The 17,006-nt window shown below is 38.5% G+C and overlaps 1 protein-coding gene across 1 annotated transcript; it reads right to left on the bottom strand.

Annotated features, from left to right (window-relative positions):
- Positions 1-1,748: 1,748 nt before the first annotated feature.
- On the bottom strand, positions 1,749-7,543 carry LOC139323559 (C-signal-like). The gene is made up of 6 exons (XM_070952960.1): positions 7,388-7,543; positions 5,496-5,547; positions 4,159-4,346; positions 3,718-3,876; positions 2,152-2,256; positions 1,749-1,862 (listed from the first exon to the last, which is right to left on the bottom strand). The coding sequence occupies exons 1-6, from the start codon at positions 7,541-7,543 to the stop codon at positions 1,749-1,751; spliced, it is 774 nt and encodes a 257-aa protein (XP_070809061.1).
- Positions 7,544-17,006: the final 9,463 nt, after the last annotated feature.

Genomic DNA, 17,006 nt, shown 5'->3' with positions numbered 1-17,006 from the left:
GGCATCTGCTATGCAAATCCAACCTAGGAAAAGCAAATATCTTTATCAGAAAATTGTACCTGCAAAAGGAAAACCCTGAAATAAAACATATTTTGGCAGAAGCAATTGCCCTAAGGCCTAATAATTTTCAAGCTCACCATATGTAGAGCCGAGCCTCTGCAGGAAATGTTCTATGCATTAATTTTTTTCTGTTATGTTCCCCATAATCTTATTTATTTGCAAGGCATGTATTTTTAAATACTTTACAGGGCTGTTGTTGTGAGAATGAGTTCCTTCTTAGCTTTGGATTGAGCTGTAAAGCTTCTTAAAAGGAGAGAAAGGGCAGGTATATTGAAAGCACTGTAAATGTTTTTTTGTGGTTTTTTTTTTAGCATTGAAGGGACTGAATTTCATTACTTCCATTATGGAAAATCATCCAAGAGAGTTGTTTTTTTCAGAGATGAGGAAATCTTATGTTGGCTTTACATTATCCCTGTCAAAAACCAGAGGGGTTGCGTGGAAAAGTATCATGGTGAGCCTCAAAAACATACCGGACTTCACATCTGCTTCATGCTTGGCAAGAAAGAACAGAGTTTTTGTCAACTACCATTGCAGGAGACAGGTGGAGTTTTATGCCCTCACCTCCTTGAATTTTGCAAATTAACATCCTATCGTTCAAAGGTAACTGTGAAAAATAGTTGTAAGTCACTTTTTTTTCAGTGCACTTGGAACTTGGAATGGTCACTAAATGAACTGTTGTAAGATGAGGACTACCTGTATGCTTCTGCATGGAGAAAACGTAAGCTCTATCTCTAAACAAGGATAATGCACAAGATTGTAGCAAGCAACCTTTCCCAGTAAAGGTTACAATATTTGCATAAATTTGCAAAACCTTGACTTCTGTTTCAATCTTGATTAGCGTATGGCTCTTAATATGCAAATAAAGCAGCAATATCTGCAGAGACCCATTTCCATGTATCAGGCGAATGCTGAAAATATTGCCCTTGGGCAGGGCAAACCTCTCATATTTTTGGTTGAGGGTTATAACCCTTTATGCCCAAATGGACTAATCCATCAGGTTAAAAGAGAGCAAACTGACTCTCAGCATGAATTCGGATTGATTGGCAACATCACTGTGAATGTGATGAAGAATGATAATTTAGCAAATCTTATTCTGTCCAGGTTTTTTTTTTCAGACATACACACCACTCGCATTTAGGAACAGTGTGATGATGGTGATTGCCAAATTCTGAGTCAAAATAGCATTTTTGGTCTATTTGCATGACACTAATAAGAAAGCTTCCAGAAATTTAAGGATTTTTGGTCTCCATTTTCAATCTGGACTATGCCATCTGCATCTGGAGATGATTCAAAATACTGGATAGGACTCTTGAACCTTATGGTTTGTGCTTTGAAAGATCTTTATGACTCTATCCTCCTACTCTATTCAACGGAGAAGCTTCAGCTTTTTTGACAGTGGACACTGATAAGACCAGAATAAAAGAAAGCGGGAAAGAAATGTAAAACAAAAAACAAAAAACCTATGTTTGTTTGTTGTAAATTGAATGTGTTTGTATAAATTAAGGCCCCTGATCTGAATAGAAATGTTTCCTATTAGGACCGGTTTGCATTTGAAAGAATGGCAGATTCCTTTCCAATGTCACATGGAAAAAAGACAGCATACAACAAAGACAAAAAATTGATGCTCAGTGATTTATTGAGGATTTATCCCTTGTTAATATATTATAGCCGTGGCATTAGATGATTATTCACCAAGGAATTCGGCGGCCCAGCCAATCCACGAGGGTCCCGTTGTCCTCCTCAGAAAGCATGGACAGCACAGTCACGATGCCCTGCGTGCTCTCTTCCACAGATATATCCGCCTGTCACAAAGAAAGATCTCACAAACTGGAAAAGAATCACACTTTTGCATAGCCTGAGGTCTTTAACCAAGGTTATCAGAGAAATGATACAGTAATATGCATGATTATCACTCTATTTGCTTAACGGTTATGCAACTTTGCAGTTGCATATTGGATGAATTATTAAGACAGCAAACAAAATGCTAAACTCTCAAATAATTAGAATACCACAGCTCATTGTTAGACCGTCCATATTTACGGGTGTGCATATATGAGTGAGTTGTCCTTTTCGTTAGGTTCAGACACTTACTTCTGCTTTAGATGTTTTCACCCGACCGGGATGGATGGCTACACACAGAATTCCATGAGCTGAATAGTCAAGTGACTGGCATTTGGTGAGCATATTTAGAGCAGTCTATTGGGGACAGAAAAGGATCAGCAGGGAATGCATTAAAGAGAGAATAGAAGAAAAATTATGATAAATCATACATTTCAAAATATTAGACCCTAAGAGAAGTGGGAGCACCCCTGATCCTAATTTTCTTTAGGCCGCTTCTTTACGACTTGAGATAATAAGAACTGCAAAGAAGCAGAAATGAAATATTTAAGGTGGCAACAAAATCCACTTTTGGTTATTTCTCAGAAAATGGATAGGAGGATAAAAACATGCATACATTTCTGGCTAACAAAGAAACATAAACATTATTTCCTTTATTGCATTTTTTTGGATCCAGTCATTAATCCTCTTATAATTGACTTTGGGCACCCTTCCATCTACAGTGTGGAAAACTATAGGGGTAGATAAAGCATTTTCAATCTTTATCAAAGGTTTTGGCATGCTCCAACATATCTAAGAGGTCTGTTTGAGATCATCTTTGCCTTTATTATCTTTAACAACAGTTTCATCCAGGTAAAAATATCTGTCATACTATTTTTACCAGCCAATCCCAGAAACCGTACTAAACTTCTATTAATTTATTTTGGGAAGTGTCTTTTGTTTCCCCAAGATTACAAATATTCTTATGATCATAATGCTTTATTTCTTTTCTCACAAATGTGTCTTTTGAGTTGTGTACAAGGAATGAAAATGATAATCATGTATGTAAAATAAAGAAATAAATAAAATGCACTCTATTCAAGGTGAAGAGGTAAAGGTTTCCCTTGTCCAGTCGGGTCCTACTCTAGGGGCTGTGTTCATCTTTATTTCTTAGCCGAGGAGCTAGTGTTGTTCGAAGACAATTGTTGTAGTCATGTGGCCAGCATGGCTATACGCTAAAGGCACACGGAACACTGTTACCTTCCCACCAAAGTGCTATCTATTTATCTACTCGCATTTGGATGCTTTCAGACTGCTAGATGGGCAGGAGCTGGAGCAGGAACAGGAGCTCACCCCATCACTCAGTGCTCGGGTCTCGAACCTGGACTGTCAGCTCTCCAGTTGACAACCTCAACATCTTTAGCTGCTGAGCCATCACGCCCCCTCCTATTCAAGATAGTTCCTTCTTAATTTCAGTCTTTACATCAGACCCTAAATATAGGTCCTGATGAATTACCTTCCAGAAGAAGAATCAGATCTGAATTTGGGCAGAGTTTATGTAAAGAAGTACCCTGGAATTTATGAGAAGACTTCTACCCTGAGTGTTGCTATAGTTCCAAACCTGGCTTGCATCAGCAAAACTGAGTAGAACAAACCCTTCCTTTTCTTTTGTGTTCCCAATCTCTCCTGCATTGCACTAGCAGGTAATAAGCAAATGCATGGTTATTTTGCATATTTGGATATGGACAATCGACCCTGAGAAATACCATTCCTTTCAGATTTCAGGGTCTCCCTCTCTCCAGCAGGAAGTTTACCTGAACCCCAAATTGGTTCCATTACCTTACTGCAGCGGTAGGCAACTGATTTATTTATCTCCCAACGTTCCATAAGTTCAATTGAGCTTAAGATGCTGGAGATATTGATAATGGCTGCTTTGCAGGCGCTCAGCCCTTGACATGGACTTCTCCGGGCTGCCAACTTCAGCAGGGGCAGACAGGCCTTTGAGAGAGGAAAGAAAACAGAGAATGGGCTGCAGTTAGGTCCAGGAACAGGATCTGTTCTCCAGCAGTTCCTGGAGTAGAGGTATAACATGTGATGACCAAAGACAACATGTAACCTGATCAGGATCGAACTCCAAGCAGCTGACAGAGTTAGCCTGAAATACTGCATTCAGACCACTGTGCTACTATGGCTCCTATCTCTGATAGTAGTCTCATCCAGGTGAAATCGTGAATAACCTCAAAAATTATTCCAAAAAGATAAATTAATAAATAAACAAACCTGACTCATTTGCAGGGGCCCAATAGTATTAACAGAATACGCGCTCATCATATTCTTGGCATTTTCCCTGTCCAGATCGCTGCCCACTAGAAGGCCAGCATTGTTGATAAGGAGGGTCAATCCACTTTCTCCAACACACTTCTGCACTTCTTTCACCGCCGCCTGGACGCTCTCAAGTTTAGTGACATCTGAGAAAAACAATATTAGTCCAATATCAGCCAAGGGCTGTTTCAGAATTGCTCCAGAGGAGGTTCTTGGAACTGTGTTTCTTTGGGTAGCTCTTGGTGTCAATTCATGCAAGTTGCTATCTTATCAAAGAGCAACTAGAGAGACTGGATGCCAATACTGGCATTTTCAACTCAATTCACTAGCCAAAGGACCCTCAAGCTTGGCAGACAGGAATAGAATCCCCAAGGGATCTGGGTCAGGGTCACCACTCAATCTGTAAGGGCCCAAAATGAAGACCCCTGTGTCAATGAGGATTCCTGTTAAGGTCAGGATCCCCAGGTCAGTAGTCAGGATCTCTAAGACAAAGTCAAAATCTAGAAATCCCGGGTCAAGAGATAGGATCTGGGTTCAGTCACAGGCAGTTTGAAGAGGGAAACTTGAAGATTCAGACTTAACATGAGAGTCCACATCAAGTCAAACGACAGCAAGTGAAAACACATGAATGGGTTAAGAATAGCATTAGGAAATCAGCAAATTTTGCAACATTGGTTATAAGGCAAAAAAAACCACCCTATAAATGGAAATCCCACCAAGCTCTTGATGAGTTGATGGTGGCAGAAATCTGATTGTTTTTATTATTGTTGAACAATTCTAGGTTAAATCCTCCTTAATCCCTGGTAGCGGCCTTGTGCCAAATGATAGCAGAGTTTGGTTTCCATCCGTTTTCTCTAGAAACAATATTAAAAATATTAAAACCCATCTCCCCCAAAGTGAAAGGATTATCTTCCCTGTAACAGTATCCTGTCTTTCCAGGGTTGAGATGAAGTTTGATGGAGAAAAGTAAATTTTTAGGAGGAAGACAAAGTTGACCTCCAAGGAAAAGCACATGTGGAAAGGTCCACTTTTTGTCGAATACTCCCCAGCTCTGCAAGGAATAGTTTGGGCAAATCACTTCTTTGAAGACTTCTGGCGCATGCCACATTCATTGGGAGTGTCCTACCTTTGGAAAACCAGGAGGCACCATGGCTAACAGAGTGGTTTTTGTTATTACTTGTTTCTGTGAGTGTGTTGTATTATTTTGCATTTTTAAATTTTGTCTGCCTTTTGGAGTCACCTATGTGAGATGGGCAGCTGCATAAACAAACCAAATTAATAAATAATACACTTACCTAATTGCAAAACTACCAGATTCCGACACTTGCATGCCAATTCCTTCAGCTCCTGGAGAAGAAAATATCAGTGTTTCAACGAGTAAAACTTGGAGTTGCATAGAAAAAAAACAACAGATGAGTTCTTCTGAAGTCCAAAGAGGACAATATCAAAAGGAAGATGAAGCAGGAAAAAATACATCACTTTCCCTACATTATCTAATCACATTTGGCCAATAAACCTATTCTTCTCTTGTCTTCTCTTCTATTATTCCTTTTCTTCTCTTCTCTTCTCTTCTCTTCTCTTCTCTTCTCTTCTCTTTTCTCTTCTCTTCTCTTCTCTTCTCTTCTCTTCTCTTCTCTTCTCTTCTTCCATTTCTACTCCTATTCTATTCCATTTCTACTCTTTATTCTAGTCTAGTCTAGTCTTATTCTATTCTGTTCTGTTTTGCTCTGCTCAGCTCAGCTCATTAACAAGCAAGACTTAACAAACCACATTCAGGCTAAATGCAAACTCAGAACCAGTTAACTCAACTAGTTACTACTGCTTCAAAGCTTTTTAACTGGAAAAATCAGAATCAACTTCCTTGCTGCTGAGGACATGGCTTTCTCAAACCTTCCTTTGCTATGCTTGCTGTCTGCTAAAATAGCTTAATGAAGCCATCATGTCAGTTTTCCTCATAGCTATTGCAATCTGTTAAACATAGTTAATGGTTCAGAACAGGGGACCCCCAACTCCTAATAGCCAGTGGCCATATTTGGAATTCTCTATGAATATTAGAATCTAGGTTTGAAAACTAATCATCATTCTTCATATGACTGATGTTTGAAATTAGAGAACAAGAAGATAAACAATATTGTAAGAGATGGGATTTATTTTATCAATGGCTAGATAATAAAACATGGAAATGAAATAGGGATGAGACCATTATAACATAAGAACGGTAGAAATATACAAAATATAATATAAAGTTGTATGATTATTGTTAACCTAGGATGAAGAAATGAATGTTATAATATAAATATTTGAAAATAATTTTTATGAAAACAGGGGAAAGCCATAGTTAAATGATTAATGAGGATTATATTACAAAGATACTTATTAGATTGGTAATATGAGGAAATAGATAATTAGTAAGTAATGAATATAGTGAGGAAGCATAAAAGACTTGTAACTGACCGACACACTGTTTGCAATTGTATGGATGATGGATTTATGTTTTATGTTTTGTTTTTTTAAAAAAAAAATCTTTTTTTTTAAAAAAAGAAACCATTCTTTTGGTAGGAAGTAGCCAAGCCCCACTCATTGCTTATTTAACAATGGTTGCATGTATCATCCAAAATATACCAAATTGTGTATTTTGTCTACTAAACGTAATACTTCAGTCATTATTCAACTCTATGCATATATATCTCGAAGGGAAGGGAAGGGAAGGGATCTATATAATATTAATACAGAATGAGCTCAATCCTGGCTGGCTAACTGGCTATGGATCAAAATTTAATTTAATTTAATTTAATTAATCATATTTCTATGCCGCCCAACTCCCAAGGGACATAGGAGGTTTAAAATGCAACATTGAAATGGGTGCTTTAATTTCAGCATCTCCTTTCTCACAGAATTTTAAAATTAAACAATCGTTTTTTTAAAAAAATATAAGTAAAGGAGGCTACCCTGCAGATCCCCAAAATTGTGATGAGCATGGTATTATACCTGGTATTATGTTAGATGCCCAGATCTATGCTTCAATCTGGGCTATAGAATGTTACACAAAAAGTCAAATTAAAATAAGTCATAGCTTACTATTGTAAGTAAACTGGGTTTCATTTCTCTGCCACATTTTATCTAAAAACTTAAACTGGTGACTCTGGAGGTCCATCTCACCCACCCTGCTATTTGAAGTGATGCTCACCTGATTGTCTTCTCCCTCGAGGTCAAGGGTTGTAGCGAAGACCCATTTGGGTGGAGAAGGCAGCTCCAGAAACCTCTTCACCAGACCCAGACCGATCCCCCGATCGGATCCAGTCACCAAAACGCTGAAAACAGAGAAATCCACTGACTTCGCCATCGCTTCAGGAGCTGTAGCTTCTACTTCCAAACTTCTTGAACGCTTCTTTCAAATGCCTTTTTTCTCAGTACATGAAGCACAATTATGGGGAATCACGCCACGCCCATCTTAAAATCTTTTGATAAAGTTCCAAAATTTCCTGACTCAGACTAACAGTGCAAGAACATAATCTGAAATTTGTTGCCTCTGACATTTTAATTAAAATTACTAATCCAAAGACACTTTAATTTGATTTCTGGAGCCCATTAGAAGAGTAATAGGGCTATGCCTCTATTAAGAGAATCCTAAATGCTGACATTGAACTTGACAGAAGGAAAAAAGAAAAGCAATATTGCATCAAATAATAATTTTCAATAGTACCATAGATAAGATAAAGTATGTAAAAATGTATTTATTTTATTGATTGATTTTTATTTTTTTAATTTTGATTTATATGCCGCCCTTCTCTAGAGACTCAGGGCGGCTTACAGTGCGTTAAGCCATAGCCTTCATACTTTTGTATATTTATACAAAGTCAGCTTATTGCCCCCACAAACTGGGTCCTCAATTTACCGACCTTAGAAAGGATGGAAGGCTGAGTCAACCTTGAGCCTGGCGAGATTCGATCTTACTTTAATTGCAGACAGCTGGTGTTAAATTACAGTGCTTCTGTCTGTTGAGCTAAACCAGGCTAAACCAGGCTTATTTGACAAACAATAATGACTTAATGGCAGCTATTTAGAATCACAATGATAAGACAAATATTTCTAGATAGAAAACACTGGTCTTTTCTTTTGTTCCATACATCATAAATTTTCTTCTGAAGACCCCATTAAGAACTATATTAATAGCGTTTTGTAGAAACACTACGAGAAAATTGCTATCGAAAATTGCTATAGAGTATTCCACACACATACATTCTCACACACCCGTGTCCATATGTTCCCTTCTTCCAAAAGTGTACAATTTCTGCTTTATTCTCCTGCAGTAGTTAGTGTGTACTTGTTCAGGGCACTATTGCTATTTAATAAACTAAGCTGCTTTGATCAGTGACATCTGAAGAACAATGAATGGAGAACATAACAGGCTAATTCAGCACGTTTCAATCCCTTGGAACCTCAGTTTTTTGGGTCTACACACAACTCGTCATCTTCCCAAGGACAACGAGGCAGCTTCCACATTCATGTGTGTTTATTAAGACCAAATCGGGTTTTTGTAAACCTTCAGAAAGAAAAAGAAAACTAGATCAGAACCTTCATGATATTCAGTGGTTTAATAGAGGCTACATCTCTCAGTGTATTAAGTGTTGTGGCCCGCCAGCGGCCTGCGCTGATCCTGACGACGAGGAGGCTGGTGTGGTACTGCACCAGCAGTCTGTGCAGCCGGTGCTCGATGTGAGATGTAAATGCCTTATTCCCTAATGTGTAAATAATGTATATATGGGACATCGGGGGTTAACTTATTCTTTGGTTCCTAATGTATTCATAATTCACCACTCCCATTCTTGGCTCCACCCCTTGTATATATAAGGAGCCACCTTCACCATTTTCCTTGCTTCTATCTGTGAATATTCAGTGAATATAGAATGCCTGTTATAATTAAAGAGAAATATATTTAAACCTCTAACTCTTATTATCATTATTGAGTCTGATCCTGAAAATATTGCAACAAGCTGGTAGCAGAGGATGGTTAATTGACTCAATAAATACTTAAAGATGTCTAAGAAAGATAGGCTCAACAACAGGGCCTACAGCAAAGAAATAGAAACTGAACAAGAAATAATCAATGAATCCACAAACGCGATTTCGAGAGAATCCGAAGAATATACCACTGAAGAAGAAGAACTAATAAATGAAAATAATGACCAGGAGGAAATCGAAATAGAAAATAACGAACTCAGGTCAGAGATATTAAAACTATTAAAAAGCCAGAAGAATGATGAAAGCCTCATCGCGAATCTCCAAGAAATGCTGAAAAACAGCGGAGCAGCGAGAGAGAAAAACATTGCTAAAGAGAAACCCAAAGACCAAAAAACTGTGAGTGATATGACTACAGAGAAAGTCGTTATGAAAAAGAAAAGATGTGATCCCGCGCGAAATTTTGAATGGCAGCCATCTTGGTTCCAACAAGCCTCCAAAGTGAGCGAAGCAGAGCCAATCAAAATGCTCAGTTCAAAATTTCTGGCGCGAAAAACGTTATCAGACAACGAAAGTGAAAAGGAAGATTCAAACTCTTCAGAAGAACCAGAATCAGAAAGCGAAGACGACTTAACGAAATCCCAAGTAAAGTCAGCAATGAAGACGCTTTTTGCTGCATTTGGGCCAAAATTAAAAATTTCCAAAGCGACAACGAAGAAGCTAGAGAACAAGCCGATACCTCAAGACCTGCACGCTCCCATCCTGACTTCGAGAGCGACGACGCCCGAGCCCAGAGAGCCATGTCGATTCCGCCCTACACCGCAGACCGGATCAAGTACCAACGCACACAAAAGAAAGAAAAGAGCAGTCGCCGCCATCAAAACTCCTAAAACCGAGCCAGAAACCGACTCGTCTGAAGAGGAGCGGAGCGAGCGAGCTGCAATGGAGAGAACCTTCCACGACGACGCCAAAGAAGAAATGAGCAACGCGCATGTGCGAAACTACGTAGACGGTCCGGAAAGACTTGAACTGGCCAGAGAACCGCGCAGACTCGTTGCGAGCATCCCCATGCCGTTTTGCAATTTCCTGCACTTGCGAGACCACGGACTACCTCAGGTTGTAAGTAATGGACAAAATAATGTGGGAAACTTACCCAGTGACTTCCCAAAACTTAGAGTTGATGGCATTAATTTGCAAGAATGGTATCAACAGCTCCAGGTTGTCTTTATGAAAGAAAATTTACTATTCTTTATCACTAGTCCTCCAAGAAGACCTTGGACTTTAAAAATAGATTGTTTACATCATAGAGCATTTTTCTTAATAATATCTAGCGTGTCTCCTGCAATGTATCATAGCATCAAACCAAACCTAACTGTTTCAGAAATAATTCAATGCATGTTTAATCTGTTTCACAGCGATAGTGTAGCTACCACTACAAGAATGTCTAAGGATTTCTTTTCTTCCAGAGTAAAACCAGGGGTTTCCATAAGTGAGCATTTGATATCTCTAAACAAAATAAGAGCTGAGCTGCATTTGAGGGGGGAAGTGATTTCAGATCAAACAATGAAAAGTGTTATTATCAATTCACTTGATTCATCATGGGATAGTTTTATGTCACACTTAGACACCATCAATCTAGGATATTTATCCATAGAAAGTCTATCTAACAAATTGATAGCAGAAGACAATTCAAGAAAAAATCGTTCCAGCAATCACACAGAACACAAATCTTTTAGGAAGGTAGCTTTCCAGGAAAAATACAATGAAGCTTTTAAATGCCATAATTGTGGGTCCAGGGAACACAATAGAAGAGACTGTCCCAAAATCTCAAAGGAGAGACATAGGTCAGAGTATAGGAGCAAATACAATTATAGACAGTCTTCCACAGATAGACATAAATATAGAAGCCCACCAAATTACAGAGATAGTAGAGGGGGTAGAGAAAATTCAAAAGAGAGAAAATCTGGTTCACTGAATGGACTAAATAAACAAGACAGCACTAAAACACAACAAAATGAGAACAATAATTGGCTTATTGATTCTGGGGCAACCAACCACACCACTAATAACAAAAATATATTGTCTTCATTTACAGAAGATAAATTTGTAATAAAGGTAGCTAATCAAGAAAAGGTTCAAGTATTAGGCAGAGGAAATGTGACCTTGCCTGGCCTAGGAAAAATAGAGGGGGTATTGTTAATTCCAGAAATACCTCATAACATACTAAGTGCCATAAAACTAAGCAGAGATTCTGACATCAATATAGTTTTCTCAAAGGGGAAAGCAACTTTAGAGAAGGACAAAACAAATGTAGGCACTGTGATGATTAAAGGAGGCCTACCCTATCTAATAACAAAAGAAAGATGGTTACATAACATTGATTCAAATATGGAAGATTGTATTGAGGCAGATGATGAATGTAAAATATCTCATGATCACGCAAATACACACAATGAGAAGAAACCAAGAATAGGTAAACCAATTCATGATGAGTGTGCTCACATCTTGCATAGGAAGTTAGGACATGCAAGTTTTCCTGTAGTACAAAAAATGACTGAACACGCAGAAGGTGTCAAAATAAAAAATTGTGAAAATTATTTGGAATGCTCAGTATGTAAATCCACTAAACTAAAAACTAGTCCCAGACCAAAAAAATCCAACAGATCAACTAACAAAATTTTTGACTTAGTACATATGGACCTAGTTGGTCCATTAACTCCATCAATCACTTATAGAAAACGTTACTTCCTAACAATAGTAGACGATTACAGTCGCTATGGTTTTGTTTACACATTAAAACACAAGGATGAAACCTTTCAGAAATTTAAGGAATTCTACAAACGCATAGAAACACAACATAATATCAGAATAAAACAAATTATGACAGATAGGGGATGTGAATTCATGTCTAAAGAATTCTCCCAATGGTTAAAGGATAGAGGAATGCTACATTTCACATCTAGTCCATTTTCTGCGTTCCAAAACGGGATTGCAGAGAGAAAGAATTCCACACTACAAACCATGATTAGGTGCACATTAGAGGATGCTGGTTTAGGCAAACAATTTTGGTCAGAGGCCTTACATTATTCAAATTACACTCAAAATAGAACCTGGTCCAGTATTGTGAATAAAACACCATATGAGGTGATGTATAATAGGAAACCCAAATTAGCACACATGCACATATTTGGAGTCACTGCAGACGTACACATACCTAAGCAGTTGAGGAGAAAGGGAGAAAACGTATCCAGAAGATTAAGATTTATGGGATATGAAACTGGCACCAAAGGGTACAGATTCATTGATAATAATAACAAATTTATAGTCTCCAGAACAGCTGTGTTCCATGAACAGGCCAATTGGTCTAAATTACATCTTAATGAAATATTTCCAAATAAATGCAAAGATACAAAATCTTGTGAGGAAGGGACAATAGAAAATCAAAATATCAACAAAAATAAAAACAAAACCAAAACTTGGACAAATAGTCAGCACAAAATAAAGACAGACACATTAACAAAAAAGGAAGCAAGATATTTGCATGATAACCATAGCAAACCCGAAAGAGCTATTAGAAACAATAGAAATCAAGTACCAAATAAATACAGAGATTACATAATGCATATGGATGGTGAACAAATGACACCTAATACATATGAGGAAGTATTAAAACTCCCTCGTGAAGAAAAGGAAAAATGGGAACTAGCTATGAAAAAAGAGATGGAAAGTTTGCAAGGATTAAATGTGTTTACACCTGCGATTGCACCTAAAGATAAAACGATTATAGGTACCAGGTGGATTTATAAAATTAAGAATCTAGAAGGAGGCAATACTCTATACAAAGCTAGATTGGTTGCACAAGGTTATGCACAAAAATATCCAGAGGACTACACTGACACATACTCCCCCACAGTGAGAACAGAGAGTGTTAAAACAGCTCTAGTAGTGGCATCTGCACTCAATCTTGATGTATTTCAATATGACATACAGACTGCGTATTTACACGCAAAACTAGATAAGGAAATATATGTAAGAGCACCACACAGTCAATACACTAATAAGAATGAAATTTGGCTATTGAACAAGAGTCTATACGGATTAAAGCAATCTGGCAAAAGATGGTACGATTGCTTGGTAAAAGTACTTAAGACCATGGATTTCAACGCTACCACTGCTGATAACTGTTTCTTTGTAAAAAAGAGTGATGATCACATTGAATTTGTGTTAATTTATGTAGATGATATTTTATATATAGGAAAACACAAGGAGAGAAGAGAAACCTTTGTAAATAAGCTAAACGAACATTTCTCGTTGAAATCTCTAGGTAAAGTAAACAAATACCTTGGTGTACAAATTAACAAAACTAGAAGGGGATTCAAACTTACTCAGAAAGATAAAATCATTGAACTTCTGAACAAATGCAATTTAAACAATGCCAAACCCTGTGACACTCCTATGCAAACTGATTTCCTTAGAAACACTGATGAATCTTCCCCTGAATTCAAGGATAATACATTTTATAGATCAGTCATAGGTTCACTTCTTTATATATCTAATTGGACCAGGCCAGATATTGCATTACCACTCAATTTATTGTCAAGATATGTTAGCAAACCAACAATGTATCATTGGGAAGCGGTCAAAAGAATTCTAAGATATCTGAAAAGTACATTAGACTTTTGCTTAGTATTAGAACCTAGTAATGATAAAGAACCAAAACTTACATGTTACGCAGATGCGGATTGGGCTGGAGATATATCATGCAGAAAGAGCACTTCTGGTTATATTTTTCTATTAAATGACTGTCCAGTTTACTGGTACACTGGTAAACAAGAACTGGTAGCCACTTCGACCACAGAAGCGGAATATGTTTGTTTGTCCAAAGCTGCAAATAACCTTGTATGGTTTAATGATTTGATTTCAGATGTTTGGAAAAAACCTGCTTTGCCTTTTGTTATGCATGAAGATAATAAAGCAGCCATTGAAATATCCAGATCCGATGCCATTGGACAAAGGTCCAGGCATATAGATATAAAATTTAAGCATGTGAGACAATTGTCTCAAGATGGATTTATCAAAGCAGTGCATTGTGATACCTCTGAACAATTAGCTGACATATTGACAAAGCCTTTACCTTCTAAACAGCACAAATATTTAACATCAAAATTATATGTCTTATATTGTCCTGAATCTGAATGTAATTGGTGTTGTATAGCGAACCGGCATTTAGAGGGGGATTTGTGAGATGTAAATGCCTTATTCCCTAATGTGTAAATAATGTATATATGGGACATCGGGGGTTAACTTATTCTTTGGTTCCTAATGTATTCATAATTCACCACTCCCATTCTTGGCTCCACCCCTTGTATATATAAGGAGCCACCTTCACCATTTTCCTTGCTTCTATCTGTGAATATTCAGTGAATATAGAATGCCTGTTATAATTAAAGAGAAATATATTTAAACCTCTAACTCTTATTATCATTATTGAGTCTGATCCTGAAAATATTGCAACACTCGAGTTGGACAGTGAGGAGGCTGGAGAAGATGTGGTGCCAGAGGCAGGGATTCAGTCAGGGCCTTCAGAACCTCCAGAGGCTCCTTTAAGTGAAGAGGATGAAGAGGAGGAGCCTCTTCTCAATGCATGGGCACACAGAGCGGCCAAAAGGCAGGAGTGGTTCCTCAGGAGGAGGTCTGAGAGTAAGGCTTGGGGCTAATTGGCTACTCCCTTAGCCTATTTAAAAAAGTATGCAGTTTGCAACAAGCTGCAGGAAACAACTTTAGTTCACTAATCGTCACGTTGGGATGTCTCTGCAATCTGGTTTCTGGGCTTTCTGCCAACTCCAGTAAGACTCTGACTATCTTATCTGTGGAATTCTGGCAGGCTGTTAAGAACACTTATTAATAGCCGGCATTTGCTAAAACTGCGTTATTTGAGTAAACTAAGTTTTGTTCAGAGTTGGTGTGTGCTGTGTTCTTTGAGATCCATAGCTGGGGCAGAACAATTAAGTCCTGATGACAGTAGGGTGAGACAACTGGACCACTAGGGAAGTTGATGACCCAACCAATCCACACAGTTCCTGTTGTCCTCTTCAGAAAACAGGTCTGGCCATCGGTATCAAGCATTCTGTGAATGCTTTGAAAAATGGGCTTGTTAAATGAAGATCCTTGATCTGAGTAGAAAGATGTTTCCTATTAGGATCAGTTTGCATTTGAAGGAATGGCAGATCAATTCCTTTCATGGCCTTCTGTTCTGCCCCAGCTACGGATCCCAAAGAACACAGCACACGCAAAGTTTGTACAAAACTTAAATTTACTAAAATAACTCAGTCTTTTCCAAACAAAGGCTGTTAATAAAATTCCTTAACAGCCTACAAGAAAACAAAGATAAAGTAATCACAATCTTACTAAAGTTGGCAGAAAGCCCAGAAGCAATTTTGCAGAGAATCCAGACGCGAAGGAGAATGAACTAAAGTTGTTTCCTACAAATTGCTTCAGTCGGCGTTCCTCCTTAAATAGGCTAAGGGAGTGGCCAATTAGCCCCAAGCCTTACTCTCGAGGAGACCTCCTCCTGAGGAGCTACTCCCGCCTTTTGGCAGCTCTGCGCCCCCGTGCATTGAGAAGAGGCTCCTCCTCTTCATCCTCTTCACTTACAGGAGCTTCTGGAGGTTCTGACGGCCCTGGCTGAATCCTTGCCTCTGGCACCACATCTTCTCCAACCTCCTCATTGTCTGACACAGGCTGCTGGCGCAGTACCACACCAGCCTCCTCGCTGTCAGAATCAGCTACAATCCACACAGGCCGCTGATGGGCCACAACACCTTCCTTTTCTCTCCAAGAGAAATGACATTTTTGGAGTTTGTCTTGGAACTTATTTTCTCCCGGAGTGTCGAGAAAGGAACACAGATAGCTAGAGGTGAACACTAGCAAACACCCCAGAATGTTAAAACAATTAATCTGTGGAACAGCTTGCCTCCAGAAATTGTGGGTGCTCCACCACTGGAAGTTTTTAAGAAGAGACTGGACAACCATTTGTCTGAAATGAAATAGGGTTTCCTGCCTGAGCAGGGGGTTGGACTAGAAGACCTCCAAGGTCCCTTCCAACTCTGTTATTCCATTCTAATATGCCCCTTAAGTATTCCAAAGCCTAAACAGAAAGAATCAGTCCAAGGATCATTCGTGGTCGGGCAAGATAAACGTCTCATGGAAAAAAAGACGGCATACAATGAAGATAAAAAAGAACAAGATTATCATGATGCTCAGTTGTTGATTGAGGATTCATTCCTTGTTACTATATTGTAACTATGGCATTAGATGGACGATTGTTCACCAAGGAATTCGCCGGCCCAACCAATCCACAAAGGTCCCATTGTCCTCCTCAGAAAGCAGGGACAGCACAATCACGATGCCCCACGTGCTCTCTTCCACAGATATCTCCCTCTGTCACAGAGAAAGATCTCATTAGCTGGAAAAGAATCCCCCTTGCATTGCCTGAGTTCCTTATCCAAGGTTATCAGAGAAATGATACGATAATATGCATTATTCTCACTATATTTGCTTAACGGTCATGCAACTTTTATGACTTTGCATATGTATATGGGATGAATTATTAAGACAGTAAACAAAATGCTAAACACACAAATAGTTAATAATTAACACCACAACTGTCAGGGGCTCATTGTTACATCATCCTTACTTACAAGTGTGCATGTATGAATGTGGTTTTTTTTTTTTCTCCCTGGGTTATAACACTTACATTCTGGGGATAGGTTTTCACCCGACCTTGGATGGAAGGCTACGCACAGAATGCCATGAGCTGAATAATCCAGTGACTGGCATTTGGTGAT

This window comes from Pituophis catenifer, unplaced genomic scaffold, assembly GCF_029215685.1.
Source record: "Pituophis catenifer annectens isolate HBS135680 unplaced genomic scaffold, rPitCat1.0.hap2 SCAF_13, whole genome shotgun sequence".
NCBI lineage: Eukaryota > Metazoa > Chordata > Lepidosauria > Squamata > Colubridae > Pituophis > Pituophis catenifer.
The sequence above is the reverse complement of the archived record's forward strand: the minus strand, read 5'-3'. Positions and strand labels throughout refer to the sequence as shown.

What these genes read in the sequence shown, in the direction of transcription:
- LOC139323559 (XM_070952960.1), bottom strand. Translation starts at nt 7,543, where the DNA reads ATGGCGAAGTCAGTGGATTTCTCTGTTTTCAGCGTTTTGGTGACTGGA. An exon ending in TCGAGGGAGAAGACAATCAG is followed by an intron (nt 5,548 to 7,387) that starts GTGAGCATCACT and finishes TTTCTTCTCCAG; the next exon opens with GAGCTGAAGGAATTGGCATG. An exon ending in TCTGGTAGTTTTGCAATTAG is followed by an intron (nt 4,347 to 5,495) that starts GTAAGTGTATTA and finishes TGTTTTTCTCAG; the next exon opens with ATGTCACTAAACTTGAGAGC.